Raw genomic sequence first — 17739 nt, forward strand, 5'->3', positions numbered from 1 at the left:
CAGGCTGCCAATATTCTAGAAAACTTGATGCCCGGGCTGCCAAGGAACCAGGTGGTCAAGCTGGCTGGGAGCCAGGAAGGTTTCTGTCCAAAATTTTTTTGTTTTGTTTTCTGATGGACTGTGAAATCAAGACATCTCTGTGCAAAGTCTTGATTTTAATAAATTACCATTCTCTGACAAAAGCAAAGGGAAACAACCAATATTGCCATCAGAGAATGTCATCTAACTCTAATATAAACATTTGTAATTCAGGCCCTTGGCTTAACAGACATACTGTAAAACACTTTGCATTTGAATGGCAAGTAGTTAGACACTGTATCCATGAATATCAGATTATACTCAAATTTTTCAAAACTCCTGCTGATCTACACAGGGTGAAACTGTGGCTTCAATTAAATCAATAGGAATTTGCCACTGGCTTTGGAGGCAGGATTTCACCTATAGTATTTACTAACCCTTCCCATGAAGGACTGTCAGCATTGCATATTATACATTTTATATATTCATATTTTTTCTTATCTTCAGATGATCTCTCAAAATCTAATTTGGGGATTAAAGATGACATACAAGGAAGAAATAAAAAACACAAAACAAATTTTAAGTTAGCTTAACTGTGCTTATAATCAAATATCAGGAGAGCAAAAAGCACCTCCCAAAACCACCAGCTCACTGATTACTTACTCTTCAATAACTCTAATGCATCTTCAGAATAGAAAATGCATCACAGTAACACAGGTTTTTAATAGCAGCACCATTACAACATCATTTTGAAAAGGGACAGTAAAACAAAAGAAAGGCATTAAGACAACTTGGCATAAATATTGCTCTAATAAGGACCTTACAACTAATTTGGAATCACAGAAAGATTAATCATTTTGTATACCCATTTAAAAACAAGAGGTTCATAACAGAAACATGCTGTAAATACCAAATGTTATGCATGGACATAGCTACGAACAACATGCATCTTGCTGAAGCAGCAAGGAAAAAAAAGACTTTTCCACTTTAAGCACTTAATTCCATTCAGTTTTTTGTAATGAACATAATCTTAATTTATAACAGACTGGTTTAAGACACTATTAATGTTATGAAAGAGACAGCAGAACTGGCTGGGAATGGTAAAAACGGAAACAAGATTAAGATATAGAAGTTTAATTTCCTACAAAATAATGCACTGCCAGCTGTGCAAACTTTCTCTAGTTAAACAAATATTTCTAAAACAAGCAACAAAAAGATTTATGTTTTACTTTGTTACTTCAGCAGTAAAGTCTCCTAAGAAAATTCTTAACAGCCCCTGACCCATAAAATGAATTTAATAAGCAGAACTCTGAGCAGTCTTTAATTTTTATCTTCAACTCATTTGTTTTGATCTCCTGCTGACATATTCTAACTCATATATTCTGTACATTCTTTAAGTGTAATGAATAATCAATATGGTATACAATATGCTCCTCAAATACTAGACTGATGAATGCAGACTTTGCCAACCAGACTCTTTGCTTTTCCCTTCTTAAGGAAAGGAGATGGCCCTTACCTGTGAATTCCAACAACAACCTTTGTTCATTCTGTATAATTTCCTCTTCTGGAATCTCTGAAGTGGCCTTGTTCGCGCAGACATGCTTGCAATAGTTACAGATGGAGATCTCAGCCTTGTCCTTTCTTTTCTTCTTTTTTTAACGTGTTGCTGATCAAGTATCCAAGTACTAGAGGATATTTCCTCCCTGTTGTCTGAAGCTCTGAAAGGTCAAGAAATGAGCAAAAAGTCCAAGAATGCTCTAAATACATAGACAGCTTTTCACAACCGGCAGATTTACTCACTGAAGACTGTTAGACTCATAGGCTGCTGACAAACGTGAAAAAAACCCAAACTCAAAAACAGTGCTTTACCAGAAGAGACATCACATCAGTTTGACCTGGCTTGTCCAGAGTCTGAGAGAACAAACAGCAATGGTCTCAAGTTGCAGCAAGGGTGGTTTAAATCGGATATCAGGAAAAACTTTTCCACTAGGAGGGTGGTGAAGCACTGGAACAGGTTACCTACAGAGGTGGTGGAATCTCCATTCTTGGAGGTTTTTATGGTCCAGCTTGACAAAGCCCTGGCTGGAATGATCTAGGTGGGGATGGTCCTTCTTTGAGCTCCTGAGGTCCCTAATTCCTAGATGACCTCCTGAGGTCCCTTCCAACCATAATTTTCTATGATTTTCCTTTCTACCCCTCAGATAAACACCAGGTCAAAATGAAATTAAAGGCGGGAATATAAATTTCCTATTTTTGCAATAACTACATAATTTCATTAATTTTTTGGTAATTACATTGTTAGTATCAACTCTAAGCGTCAGCTCATGATACATTCCTATATAGTCACATTCTATTAATGTCAGAGTAACTCTGCTGTAAAGAAGTGAGGAAAGGTCAAGTTCATTATCTTGCTTCAATATCATATAGCTACTTACATTCAGCATTCCCTCTAAACTGTGCACATGCATGGCCACACACAATAAAAAAATCATGCTGTGCAATACCTTTTTAATGCCACGCACACAGTGGCGTACTGATGGAGGGGGGTGTGGGGGGAAGAGGGCGGTAGGGGGCCATGGTCCTCTGGCACCGGCCTGGGAGGGACACCCAGTGCCATAGCAAAGGGGGACCGCCACTCCCCCTACCACTGCTGCCAGCTTCGCGTCCAGCCACTCACCACCCTCCCCAACCTGGCCACAATCTGCTGCAGGAGGGGGGAAGGGTGGGCACACTGAGATACCCATGAACTCCCAGCCAGGATTGCTCACGGATTGCTAAACCTTAGAGGGAACATTGCTTACATTTCCAGATCTTTTAATTAAACAGAACAAGTTAAGCTATGTTATAAACTATGGTTTATTCAAAAGAGAAGTAATTGCCTCAAATGTTTCTTTCATATTATAAACACTATTTTATACATGCTGAAAACACATCTAAATTTGCCCAAGGCAAGCCTACTGAACTGCATTCCAGACAGCAGTCCAGCCCAAGAAAGGTGTTTGCCACCTTGTTGAAAACCTGTCACTGAGAAGCCATCAAGACAATAATTTGGAATCATCAGATGTGTTTATCAATTACTGGCCCAGCTTTATAAAGCAATGTTTTCTCTATAAAGGGATCCTGTACTGAGGAAAGATAAGGGGAAGCATGCCTGTGAGAATTGAGAAGAAGCTATTTAAGAGTGTGATGATGTTTTGATCAAAGACCAACCATTAAAAGATGCAAGAAAGACAGGACAGGAGGATACAAGAAGAACTCCACCAGCCTGAACGCTAACAGACAAGACTTACAGAAGTGAGATCAGACTTGGGGCAGAGTACATCTTAGAACCATTTGTTGCTCTCAAAAGCTTGTTACTGATTAGAACTTGTAAGAGTAAATTCACTATGGGTGGAAATTCTCTTGCTAACCCCCTTCCCTTTCCTGTCACACTGTGCTCCCAAAAACTTAGGGGAGAGTTCTGGAAGCTGGATAAGTTGTACGAGCTCGGAGCAGATCCAGAGCTGAAAAGTAGACTAGACTTTGCCCAGATCCAGCTGGTTTGGGAAGCAAAAGAGAGTCAGTGATTGGGTCTAACTTCAACAACACAGTGGGGGCATGTCTACATGTGCATTCATGTGCTGTAATTACTGTGTGTTAAGTTTAGTACCTGTAATAACAGTACTAACTTAATGCGCAGTAACAGGCGCTACTGCACAGTACTGCCAGCATACGCCTTTTTAGTGATGCTAATGTGCAGTAGACTCATTCTACTGCACATTAATGCAATAGCATGGCTTTTGCAGTGATGCGCTAATGCACAGTAGAATGAGTCTACTGTGCATTTAGTGTCTCGTGTAGACATGCGCAGTATCATACAAGAGATACAGGAGTAGAGTGCAACACCTAATGTCTTTCACATGACTTTCTCCAGCTGTAAACATCACCTCATCTGCCTAAACTAGAATCACATATGAGCTGCTTATACCCAACCCTTATTAGCATGCAGTATTTTAAAAGGGGCAGGCTTGTTATAATGTAATGAAGTCAATGAATAATGCAACCATCCATTTACATGATAGCAGATATGACAGACATACATGTTATTAAATTATAACCAATTTGCCTGATAAGGCCTATTTTAAAGGAGGATAAGAATCCAAAATACCCTCCAACTGAGTGAGAATGAATCAACGACAACACCACATTACTTTTATAGTATCTTCTTTGATTTTGTTGCTGTAGCAACTTCTGCCTGCAAAGTTAAAGCCTCACTGCAAAAAGCACTCAAGTGTGCATTTATTTTTACAGCATCAAAGACTACAGACATAACACTGAATTGCCTGAGAAATGTCAGAGAATGAGATATTCAGGACCCAACTCATAATACGCCATTTGTCTGCACCAACTCCTGTTATTTTTGTCTTTATCTCATTTGATAAAATCTACAAGTCACAGATTGCTTAGAGAACTTCAGTAAGTGATAACAAGCAATAAAACAATGGAAATGAATGAACTCATTAAGATGCCAACTATCAATCTTTTTTGACAGCTAGCTCTAAGTTGTAGAACAGGGCTCTATAAAACTACACTGTCTAGCACCATGACATTTTATATGCCTATTTATAAAAATATATTATGCACCCATGCCTTGGTAATATATAAAGGATTATAGGCATGAGTTTGGCATGGCCATTTTACAGGTCAGCAATTAAATCACTATGTATTAAGTAGACCAATTATTCTCAACAAGGGTCCTGTGGCACCAGTGCATTGCACAATACTAGCACTGTTAGGTGTGAAATTTTTTTTTGCATGATTCACAAGATAAACCCAAGAGATGTCCAACAGGAATCCATAGTGTCAAAAATACTTAAACCTGTCTTGGTCTTTCTGAGTTCTTTCCAAGAGAAGAATTGCTGTTTTTTTCCATAGCCAAAAAATGAATGCAACCTAAAAGGTGGCATTTTCCTGAGTTGAACAAGGGGTGCCTGGAATCTAAAAAGATTGAGAAACACTGAAGTAGACCATATTAAAAAGCTCCAATTAAAAATTTTGTTACCCCACATTGGGCGTATCTACACACGCAAATGCTGCCGGATGGATTTACTCCCCAGTAATTTACTGCAGAGTAAACCTACCCTGGGCAGACGTCTACACATGCAGACATTTGTGAGCAGATTTGCTCCCACCCTGCTCTGTCTCCCTCAGCAACCAGGGGTAACTCGACTCCCCCTGGGTGCTAGCCCAGGGGCCTGGTGGGGGCTGGGAAACTGCTCCCTGCCCCTGGGAGCTGCCTGCGTCTGGGGCAGGCTCCGATGGCAGAGCCCAGGCTGGGACAATGTTCCCCTGCCCCAGCAGCAGGAAGCTCCCAAAAGGGCTGGGTTAAAGCTATGGGGGAAGAGGTGCTTTCCTGCTCAGTCGAGGGCAGCTGGGAGCTGTCCCACCAGTGGGGCAGGTAACAGTGAGCTCCCAGCTGGGTGGGGATTCCCTGCTCAGCTGGGGGCTCACTGCTAGCTGCCCCACTGGCAGATCAGGGCAGGGGGCTGGGAAAGAGCCATGGGGTTAGGCTCTTCCCTAGACCAGTACAGTTCCTGCCCAGCCTCAGGCTGTGTGAGGAAGTCTGCATGCAGGAGGGACCTGCCTAAAACAGGACAGGTCCCAGCCAGCTCTGGTCTGCACGGGCAGACTTCCCCTGCAGACCAGGGCTGGCCAGGAACTGTCTCAGTTTGGGGCAGGTCCCAGCCAGCTCCAGGCTGGGTGGGGAACTCACCCTGTGCAGGAAGCTCCGTGATTGGAGCAGGGCTGGGAGATTGCGCCCTGCCCCCAGGACATGCCTGTTGCTGGGGTGGGCTCCAATGATGGAGCCCAAGCTGTGACAACATCCCCCTGTCCCAGAAGCAGAGAGCCAGGGCCAGGAGCTCCTTGCTAGAGAAGAGCAAATTACTGAGCAGTAAGCATCTGCATGTATAGACTGTGATGCTTACTGCACAGTAATATGTTCTACTGCACAGTAAAGCATATCATGTAGATATGCCCATTATAAGGTATTTCATATAATAGCACATATTAATAAAATGCAACTTAAAAATACGGCTAATTTTAGTTTCTCTCCACCTTGCAAAGTCAGATATTATCTTTTGAATCTTCTATATTTTGGTTAACAGTGATGAGAAAGCTTATAAACATTGCTTATATAATATAGTGGGGTTTGAGTGTTTTTCTGGGGGTCCCAAAAATGTCTGAGGCAAAGATTTTTTCTGATATTTTTTCTCTCACAACTGTAGGGTTGAGAGAACTGTTGGACAAGCTTTCCAGGATCAAGTGCCCTTCCTCACGTCTGAGAGAAAAGCAGACACAGACTGAACTAAACACACATGTAAGCAGTCTGCTTGGAGGGTAGGATGGAGGAGGGTGTGAAAACAGGAGCTTTTATAAGACAAAGGAAGTACAGTGGAACAGGTAATCTAGTTAGTGGCAAGAGGAAGACCATTCAAGAAAAGGGTGGTTATTATCTGTGAAGATCAGGAAGAGTATTGGCAGTATTTGTTAGGTTGAAATGAGCTATAAAACCACTGTCCAGTTTTTTGATTGTCCAGTTGAGTTATGAATTTCTGTTCCCAAGGGCCATCTTCCTGGAGGTGCTTTGTAAATTCCCTTTGAGCACAAGAATGGAGAGGTTGGAAACGGAGTGGTTCAAGTCAGCAGGCTCTGATGAACTTCATCCCAGGGTACTGAAGGAACTGGCAGAGGAGATCTCAGAACCCTCGGCAAAACCTTTTACAAATTCATAGGAGACAGGCAAGGTACCAGAGGACCGGAAAAGGGCCAATATAGCGTCCCTCTAAAAAAGGCAAAAAGGAAGATCTAGGTAACTATAGACTGGTTAGCCTAACCTTGATACCAGGAAGTTAGTGCAGCATATCATAAGGAAGTCTATTTGCAAATATATCAAGAAGAAAAGGCCGATCATGAGCAGCCAGTATGGATTTAATAAAAACAAATGCCAAACAAACTGGATTTCCTTCAACAAGATAACTGTCTGGGTGGATGAAGGGAATGGTAGATAAAATGCACCTAGAATTCATCAAAGGCTTTTGACAAAGTTGCACATGACCCTTTCACAAACAAACTGGAGAATATACAACTTGCTCAGTAGCTGCAGGCAAAGGGTAATTATAAAAGGATCCATGTCACAATGGTAGAAGGTTTTACATGGAAAAGCATATGGGTCTGTCCTGGGCAGGTGCAGTTCAACCTGTTTATAAACAATTTGGATGCTGGAATAGAGAGCTTCTTGAGCAAATTTGGAGATGACACAAAACTGGGATGGACTATGAACACATCAGAAGACAGGAGTGCAATTCAGAAGGATCCTGACAGACTGTAAAGCTGGACTGGAGCTAACAGAATGAAGTTCAATGTGACAAATGCAAGGTGCTACATCATGGGCGCATCTACACAAGGCACTACTATGCAGTCAGTACATTTATTTAGTACTTTTAGTATTTAGCATTAATTTAGTACTTATAGTAACCGGAATTACTGCGCAGTAGCGCCAGCAAACATCTTTCAAGTGACAGTACTGAACAGCATAGGCAGCAGGAGAAAATATTATTTGGGGGGCTGAGTAAATATTATTTGGGAGGGCTAACCCCTGCCCTTCCTTCCAACAGGCCCATTGCAGGGCTGGTGCATGCTGGTGCTGTACATGGTGGTGGAGGAGCATGCAGCAGGCGTGCTGTGCACAGCACTTCAGTGGTGGAGTGTGGTAGTGGTGCTGGAGAAGTGGAGCTGAGTACATGTGGGGTGCTGACCTGGTTATATGCCAAGTGGCACCAGGCTCTACGGGACGGTGGCGCTGTGGTGCTGCAGCTGTTGACAGCCGCTGCAAAATTAGTTGGGGCGGGGTAAGCCCTGTCAGCCCTGGCCTTCTGCCGCCTATGCTGAGTAGAAGCCTAATGATGCTGTGCAGCAGTGTATTAGTACTGTCTGTGCTATGATGCATGACTGTACAGTATTAGTCAGCTGCTGTGCAGTCAGCACCTCATGTAGATGTGCCCCATGGAAAGAATACTAAAAAATACAAATACAAGATGAGTGATAACTGGCTGGATGGCAGCACTATGGAGAAGGATCTAGGTTTCTTGGTGAATCATAGATGCAATGAGTCTGCAGTGTGATGCAGCTGTACAAAAGCAAAATGCAGTTTTGGGCTGCATTGACAGAGGTAGCAGGAGGTGCATAGTGCCTCTTTACTCAGCACTGTTTAGGTCTCATTTTGAGTAGTGCATGCAGTTTTGGCTTTCACGTTTTAAAAGGGACATGGAGAAGTTAGATGGTTCAGAGGTAGGCAACAAAAATGATAAAGGGTTTGGAACACAAGCCATACAAGGAGATGTTGAAGGGACTAGACACATGCAGCTTGCAAAAAAGGTAGTTAAAGAGGCGACATGACAGCTGACTTTAAATATCTGAAGGACTGCCATGAAGAAGTGAAAGGAGAGCAAGATGCAGACCAATGACTTGAAACTGCAGCAACGTAGCTTTAGACTGGATATTAGGAAAAACTTCTTCAGAACAGTGAGAGAGTGAACAGCCTGCCTCAGGAACTTGTGGAATCTCCATCACTGAAGTTGTTCAAGAGGCTAGATAATCATTGGTCAGGGATGATCTAGAAGTAGCTATGTGGTGGGGGGGTGAAGTGAAGGGGTTCATTTTCCTTGGAAGCACTGGCTGTTGGCTGCAGCCAAAGCTGGGGATTTTGACTGGTGCATCACACTGTTTTGTTGGGTCTAAAACCCAGAGCTTCCTGGCTAATGTCTTGCCCCTCTGCTCAGGATAAGACCGTCACCACATCTGGAATGCAAGACCAATGAAGAAGGGAGTGTTGTAGCATTGGCCCTTCTTCCTTATACTCCATAAACTGTATTTTAACAGCCTTTGTAGCAGCAGTACACTAACCACCAATGTCCCCCTGTGGCAGGTTAGGGTGCCATTCCTTGCATTTGTGTGACAGGGATGACCGTGTAGTTTTTGTAACAGGTTAGACAAGGATTTCTATAGGGTAGTTTGGGAAAAGATGACCCTGCCTCAGGCAGGGGGTTGAATTAGATGACCTCCAGAGGTCCCTTCCAGCCCTACTTTTCTGATTCTATGATGATTCTGTGGAAAAAAGAAGTGCTCCTATTGGTGTTCATGTCTCTTTGTCCTTTATATTTTTTTCTGTAAGAGTTCAGTCTACTCCGTAGTTCTTGTCTAGTTTCACTCGCATAATTTCCATAAGGGCATGTAGTATACTGCATGAGGTACAATACCTTCTGCGATGTGCCTGCGTAGGATATACATAATGTACAAGTACATAGTATAAGAACTAAAAAAAGGAGCTATGCACTTGTGGAGTATGCACTTATTCAAATTTAATATAAACGGTGCTCATTAAGTATATAGCGGTAGCAATACTATCATATTAGTAGTCCCAAAAATGACTAACTCATGTCATTTTCAAAGCTTGTAACAGTAGTTTGAAAGCCAACCACTAGAAGCTTGGAAAATGAAGGAAAATAGTTAGTTTCAGGGCTTCTGATATTAGACCACTAAGAGGTAGTATACTTAATGAACACTCTTTACAGTGCTACGGTATTAGCAGTACCAAAATTGTCCATCTCCCTGTATATTAAAGGCTTTTAATATTGCCCTTTTGAAAGCTGCATCCCCCTTCATTGTTTCTGGTGTAGTAAGCAAAGTAAAAGTATGTTACAAAGCAGTGGGCCTGAAAGATGTTAAAAAGGGCACTTAAAAAGTTTATGCACTTAACCAATATTCTTTTACAATTTGGGATACAGGCAAGTGGAGCACACTGCAATAACTTTCTGATATGCTCCAATGTACCTTTTTTTAGTTAGATTATGAAATACTTGAGCATATGAAGTCCTATCTCCTAAAAAGAGAGAGAACTCATTTTGTGGCTCCTACTTCTCCCAAATGGCCCTGTATAATACACCATCTTCTCTGCACCCAGGCTTGGGCTTTATACTCCACCAAACTTTGATCATTTTATCGTATGAACCTCTGAACCCCTATCACCCTGCCTGGGCTCTCTATACTCTTACTCTCAGCCATGGGACTGGTGAATTGGACAAGGCAGTGCACATGAGCTGTTCTGTCTTGCTACCTCTCTGATTCCCAGAGTAGTCTGCCAACACATCCCACTAACTGCTTCAGGGCCTCTCCATCTCTGTAGAAGTAACACCGTGTGGCTGAATTTTCTAACACATTTTTCATTTAGACAAAAATTTTAATTGATACTTGTACTACCCAAAACTGCAGTACATAGCCTGATTTCCCTGACACAGGTATCTAACTGGGCTTTCCAATCCAGGTTGAGACACCCTTTCCTATAAATCCAAATTCATATGGCTGTTAAAATGAAATTCTACAAAGGATATTGGAAGTTAACCAACAACAGATGTAGAATTCTTTAATTTTCTCTACTGTGATCAATGCTTCCAGATTGCTCTTTTTTTGCTCTGTAACTGTTGCTTGGCCAAGACTACAGAAGACTCCTTCAGAGTAAAAGAACAGATTCATGTATAGGCAGGAAGCCAAAAGATTACAAGACTCAAAAGTTTTTTCAATGCCATAAGGCTGTATTTTAATGAGACAATGAATTTGTTAATGTTTGTCTTAAGGTGGCCAACCTGCGTGCCATATAACGTAAGTGGCATGGGTGGCTTGTGTGTGGCATGTGGCAGCTTGGGGAGGGGATACAGAGCACACCTGCAGACAAGGCAGGGAACAGAAAGCAGAACAGCAAATTGAGTGGGAAGTACAAAGCAGAAAGCAGAACAGATCAGACAGGGATCAGAGGACAGGAAGCAGAAAGCAGAGCAGCAAGTTAGGCTAAGGGAAGAGAATCGGAACACTACTGAGATAGTGTGTGACTAATTTGTGGAACATCTGCCAAAAATGTTAGCCCCCCCTCCACCTGGGGATGATCCAGAGGGGGTGTACCTACACCCTTTTTGGACTGCACCACACCATGGGAGTCTTTGGGGGCTTTTTGAAGTCCCCAAAACATCTGAAAATCCTCCCTCCCTTCCCTTTCCTGCTCAAAGGCACGTCCCCTCTCTGCCCCTGCCTTACACTCTCTTACCCTGCCTAACTTTCCCTGCTGCCCTGAGTGCAGGGAAGCATGCAAGCCATTCCTGTCCAATGCACAGAGGCTGGGCTCAGCTGGGGACAGAGACAGCAGCAGCAGGGATGTACAAGACAGAGGGAAAGTACTCTCCCACTACACTGTTGCTGCTGTTCCCTCCCCAGCTGAGCTCAGCCAGACTGGCACTGGAGCTTCCTCATTCCCAAACAATGAAGGAAGAAGCAGTGGCAGGCAAGGGAGTTGGGGGTAGGGAGAAGGGGGGGAAGCTTAACTCTGAGCAGGAAGGAGAAGGAAGGGTAAGGAGGGATGGCAGGATTTTCACTTGCTTTAAAAGGACTTAAAAGTCTGCCTGCACTGGTGACAGTAGAAGAGGCTTTAGCGGGTGCAGCCACACCTGTAGTGCAGGTTGCTGCTCCCACACCCTGCTTTAAGAAATCCTGGATTTGCCCCTTCCCACACCTCTATTGGTCTATCTCATGGTAAAAAAGCAGCCACCATCATAGTCAAGAGTTGCTCCAATAAATATTAGTCTGTGTTTGAGTTAAAGAAAATTTTCTCTTGGTTGCCTCTGGGGTCCAGATTCCTATTAGGAGGAGAGTCATTAGGGAAATTTTGCTTTGAGAAACAAAGAATTAATGGTTACTATTTTGGACAATCAGTCACCTTAGTTAGAATGACCTACCAGATGCCAAAGTGAAGACCTGAGGATGACATAAGTTTCTATGTTTAAAATTTAAATATTGGAAGGCTGTTTTAAATTCACCCCTCCCCACTACTACAGAAGGGAAAACAGCTACAAGGGGGAGGGAGATGATCCTGACCCCTTTCTCCCCCACACCTTGCCCCCTACCCCTCCTACCATTTGCCATTGCCTGCTGCTTGTGCCCCCCAGAACCCCTCCCTGCTGACTGCCCCATGCCTCCCCAGCTTGGCTCTCCTCCTCCTCTGACTCTGGCCCCCTGCCCAGCCAGGGAGCAAACAGTTGCAGTGGCAGCAGCCCCGGTTCTGGATCAGAGCTGGGACCAGAGCTGCCCCTACTGCTGCCAGACCGGGCAGGAGCCAAAGCCAGCATGTGTTCTGTACCCTGGGTCAGAGTGGGCCAGAGCTACTGCTAAGAATATGCAGTAAGGATGCGAGGAGGGGAGAGCAAGGCAGAAGTAATGATAGGGTAGGCAGTGCTGCGAAGTACAAAAGTGGTGTGAGACAGAAGCAGCAGGGAGGAGTGGTGGGACAAGCAGCTGCAGCTCTTTCCCCAAGCCCGGGTCAAAGCAAGGAGCAGAGGAACCGCCTGCCCACTCCCCGCTCCTTGTACTGAAATCCAAGATGTTGAATGGGGGGGAAAAAAACCTCATCTTGGATTTGAGTAAGTATGGCATACCACCACCACTTGATAGATTTAGGAAGCATGGTCTTAGGTATCAGTTTCTCCTGGGCAATTGCCCAGATCGCTCATTATTCCTGAGGGGAGGAAAAGAAAATGACTGAAAGTTTCTCATATGGGAGCATTTGTATGTAGATATATCAAGGCTAGCTTCTTTCTTTCTAATGTGTTGAAAGTTCACTCTAAGCAGATGTCCTTCCCTGTGCAATGAAACCATTGGTGTGCTGGTCCATCCTGGTCTACTTTTATCTCTAATTAAAAAAATAGAAAAATAAATGATCTTGCATTCCAGTCAGCATAAATAATGGTTCAGAGTCCCAATGCCACCACAGCAAAGGAAGTAGTTGAGAGTAGCTGGAGACAAGATTCTTTATATGTCCTTTCATAGCTTGGATCCATGAAGAAGAATATGTGTGCGTAAGACTGTCACTATCTTCTATAGCAAAAACAATTAAGATGTAAGGTTCTTTTAAGAAGAAAATGAATTTGTTCAGTCACTGCAGTTTTGTGTGATGGTAACACAAATTTTTGTTTGCTTCCTTTCTTCATGTGCTAGCAAAAAAAGATAAGGTTGAAAAGGGGAGTGCTAGAAAAATTGGAAAACAACAAAATATTCATTCTCATGCAGAGTTTCTACAGCTAGGCTGCTGCTTTAACATTAATGAACTGGTTAAAACTCCACATGGGGCAAAATTTGCCCTACTATCAGGCACAGATTCAGAAGCCCTGATATTTATTGTTCAATGTACTCAGTTTAATTTGCAGGGACTGCTCCTGAACTTATAATATCGTATTGCTTTACATCTTTTTTATTCTACTTCATCCTCTGACAGAGTTAATATTTCTCCCTGAAACAACTCCTGTAGCTGTTCCACAGATTACAGGTAAGGTGCCAATAATGGGACTCATCATTTTCAAAAAATACTTCAAATCCATTGCATTGTTCAGTCATTCATTTGAATTAATAAAGATTCAGCTGAATTTCCTACATGCTTCCAAAAAGGGAAAAAAATTCTTCACTAACCCCATAACCAGGGATCCTGGTTTAACGTGATAAAAGAATCACAAATTATCTGATAAAAGTGTCGCAAATTCTGATAAAAATCCTAAAATCCGTGATTAAAATTAAATGTCCCCCACAGCCTCACTGGTGTCCCTCACTCGCCCCCCACAGCACCCCAGCACCGCTTGTGCCCCTCACCCCCCACCCCCAGCCCCTGCCCCCCAGCCCTGCTGAAAGGAGCCCCAACTGCCAGGGCTATGGCACCAGGGACCCAGGTCCGCAGCCCCATGCCCCCAATGGAAGGTAGTGGCTGCTGCAGCAGGAGCACCAGCTGGCTCCCCCTGCTGCCTACCTCCTGTGGGCCCCAGTTGGGGCGGCTTCTGGAGGTAGCATAAACTCCCAGGGGGCCAGAGGGACCCGTGCCCTACCGATTGGTGGGGGCGTGCTGCAGACTCGTGCTCCCCACCCTGCTGCCTGCCCCCAGGCCCTCTGGAGTGCAATGTGTGCAACCTGGCAGGGCAGTGCACAGGGGGGGGATGTGCAGGAAAGCTGCTTGCCGCTGCAAGCTCCGTGCTGCTCTGGCCACGCTTTTCCTGTATGGGCTCACTGTGCCAGTCTCACATGCTGCACTCTGGAGGGCCTGGGGGAGGGCAGCAGGGCAGGGAGCGCAGCGTTTGTGACCCAGGGTTTGCAGTCGGCCAGGCACTCTGGCCAGGAGAAAGTGTGTGTGTGTGTGTGTGTGTGTGTGTGTGTGTGTGTGTGTGTGTGTGTGTGTGTGGAGGGGGGGGGGGTTGCAGCCTCCCTGCTCCCGGCCAGAGTGCCCAGCCGGCTACAAACCCTCCCTCCCAGCCAAAGAGCGCCCAAGCTGGCTGAGGACTGAGGGAGCTGGGGGCTTGCAGCCAGCCGGGCACTCCAGCCAGGAGTGGGGATACTGTAAACCCCGCCGCCCCTCCCGGCCAGAGTGCCCGGCTGGCTGCAAACCTCCCCATTCCCTCAGCCCTTAGCCAGCTTGGGTACTCTGGCCGGAAGTGGGGGAGATCTGCAGCCCCCCAGGCACTCTGGCCAGGAGCAGGAAGGCTAGAAACCACCTCCCAGCCGGAGAGCCCAGCCAACTGCAAACCTCCCTGCTCCCTCGGCCCCCAACCAGCTTCCCCCACAGCCCTGCCCCACAAGCCCCACTTAACTCCAGCAAGAAGAGTGAGCCTGAAGCAGCCTCAAGTAAGTGTGAGCGTCAGGCCTGACCTTTCCCCCTCTCCCTTCCCCTCCCAGCAGGGTTGATGGTTTTTCCCGCCCCTTTTGCAAACAGCTCTTGCAGGCTGGAACTCTACCCACCTGCAAAGCTCTTTACAAAAGAGGGAATCCGCAGGTTTTTCTTCAAAAAGGGAAAATCCACATTTTCTCTGATAAAAATGGGAAATTCGTGGTTTTCTCTGTTTTTCTATGGGAAACGGAAAACCAAGATCTCTGCCCATAACACACAAAACTACTAAGAATTTGACAAATCAGATTTGCCACTTCTGCAACATATCAATTCGACAATATGTTTCCTGCTTCAGTTACCATATTCTTTCCAAACTGCAGGTAAGCCTGTGGACTGTTTCTAGGTAATGTAGAAAGCAATCAAATGTCTAGAAACACAGGACTCCCCTCTCATCAGTTTACATTCTCCAGGCTAAGAAATGATAGCAAAGCTACACTAGAAGAGTAGAGTATAGCATTTATCGAGATGTCTTCTCTCCAGCCAAATACAGATTAAAATCTGACAGATCCACTCTAATAAAAGAATGTTCATGAAAAATGTTTCTAGAAACAACAAATATGCTTAAACAAATAAATAAAAGCCTTTAAAACGGGAATGTTACAATTAATATCTGTACCATACTTCAGGACAAGAAGCTCAGAGAATTTACATTCTACTGCAAACTTTGCCATAAACTCCCCTGTGATTCAAGGCAATTTACAAGGGGCTCAACTCACAGATGGTAAGTACCCTCTTCTTTTGCTGACTCCAGCAAAAGTCAAGGATACTCAGCAGCTTTGCAAAAATCAAAAGATTAATCTCTCTGGTTCATAGCCATTTTTCCTAGGCTCTCTTTAAAATATAGATCGTACTTACTTACCTAAAGATCGGTTAAGGCTAATGCTGATTAATATCTGTACCATACTTTAAGAACACTGGATGATGCTATTTTTAAACAAGTGTAAAACAGCTTTATTAATTCCAAAGTTACCTGCAATAATTATACATGGAAATAAATCCATCAAAAGGTAACATATTTATGAATATTTGTAATAAGTAAGCAATTAGTTAAAAAAAAAAGAAATATGTATAATTTTTTATGATGTGTTTCAATGGTTAAAAATTAGGGAAGTCATTACACAGAACAGGCATATAGCTTGTCCTCATATAGCTTACTCCAGATCCTAATTTATGATACCACTTTTCCAGAAAATTTATTCTGCCATAACAAACAACATTTTATGCTTGTAATTATGAATAATTATCCAACCTACTGTTTTATTCCTCCCCCACTAGCTCCACGTCAAACCTGTTTGCCATTTGAAATTTTCACTTGTGTTGAATGGTCTGTGGAATTTTACAGCCATTTCACAAAAGAAATTGGGGATGCCAGTTTTAATATTAAAAGCAAAACTACTACTTTTACTGAAATTTAGATTAGTAAACATAATTTTTGCTTTTAAAAATTACTAGTTCTAACATTACTATAAAAAAACTGCTAAACTTAAAATACCAACCTATTTTTAAGAAATAAAGTTACATCACACTGTTACCTACCTGAAAGAAATGCCATTGACCAGCTGTTTGTGTTTACCAGATTTCGAAGATACAGGCGAAGATGTGGGAGACAGACTGAGCGGTGCAATTAGACTACTGATGATTTCACTCAGCTGAGCACTCTGAAAGACAAATGAGCCAAACTTTTATCCAGGCTGCACGTCTATATAAAGTAGGATTTTTTTTGTTTGTTTTTAATTCCTTTATTTCTGATCTAATTTACTCCCTGGTGAATAAAAGGCAAGATTTTTGCACATATCAAAGATGCCAATTTTTCTTTACAAATTTTATTTTGAACTTGTGCAGAAACACAATGCAGGAAACAGTTTAAGGTTTTCTTTAAAATGTCTAATTTTTTAAATATTCTTCAGGACACATTTTAACTTTAATGGTAAGGGATAGCAAAAGTAGATAGATACCATAACACTTTGCAAATGATGGTACAGCTGCAGTTCAAGACTTCTACAATGGAGTTTCAAAGATGTCTCAAAAGAAAGAGAGATTGACAGCCTACTTGCATTCATACTTTCTTCTGTTGGCTCATAAAATATTCTCATGTTTAGAAAAATCACATTCATAGATTTCATAGATTTCTATGTTGCTAAATTTGGTTGGAGGCCACTGTTTTAATAATAACCAAGTTGGCTGCAAGCAGAGCAAATGAAAACAAAAAAGGATGCCAGGGGTCATAGCAAGCCATACTTTAATTCTTACATATTGATATATTCAAAAACTATGGTAAACCCCACATTATAAAAATACATGACTTTAAGAACTGCCTGAAATGGAGATGCAGTTCATTTGTTAAAACTAAGTGTTCCTTCTGAAGTGCTGAATTGTGGACTGACTCCAGAGAATATTTCACAATGCCATTGTGTTTCAAATGTCAAACCTTAATGGTTATTCTCACATTAAATTTAGCCCCTAGCAGTGCTTAGGGAACACTGGCTACTGAATGATAAATTATGTGCATTTAGGATTAGTGGATGCTTCTACACATGTGCTTTACTGGAGAGCATACTAATTAGCTCTGCAGTAAAGTGTCACCATCTACACATGCACTGGTATTAGGGTGCAGTAAACTGACTCTGCCTTAAGATAGTACTGTTAGTAATGTCTGTCATTTTTAGATGACAAGATCTATTTTTTAATCTCAACTGATTTGAAAGTGTTTTGCGAAGAAATGTGTTGAATACTCTAAGTAATGAGGTAAAAAGGGGACAAATCAGAACATTCTAAAAATACCCTTCCGTTTACCTGATAGAACTGCCAGCATTTTGTATACTTCCTGTTTCATTGTTTCCTTCCCTTGTTGGAAGTGGGAAAGACCAGAAAAATGGAGCAAGTGTTTTAAAAACACAAGAGTAAAACAACAACAATTTGCCAATGAGACTTAGGTACGG

The 17739-nt window shown here is 42.9% G+C and overlaps 1 protein-coding gene across 4 annotated transcripts in view; it reads right to left on the reverse strand.

The window, feature by feature from the left end:
- The window catches only part of KANSL1L (KAT8 regulatory NSL complex subunit 1 like), a 113352-nt gene that overhangs the window by 58833 nt on the left and 36780 nt on the right, over positions 1-17739 (reverse strand). For all 4 annotated transcript variants that reach the window (XR_002091650.2, XM_019491991.2, XM_019491990.2 and 1 more), the window contains 2 exons: positions 16337-16458; positions 1535-1736 (listed from right to left, as the gene is read on the reverse strand). Coding sequence is in view for 3 of the 4 variants with exons in the window: in XM_019491991.2 (XP_019347536.1) it covers positions 1535-1736; positions 16337-16458 (324 nt within the window). In the remaining variant the exon portion in view is untranslated. The remainder of the gene's footprint in view (positions 1-1534; positions 1737-16336; positions 16459-17739) is intronic.

The sequence above is a fragment of the Alligator mississippiensis genome, chromosome 4, assembly GCF_030867095.1.
Source record: "Alligator mississippiensis isolate rAllMis1 chromosome 4, rAllMis1, whole genome shotgun sequence".
NCBI classification, from domain to species: domain Eukaryota; kingdom Metazoa; phylum Chordata; order Crocodylia; family Alligatoridae; genus Alligator; species Alligator mississippiensis.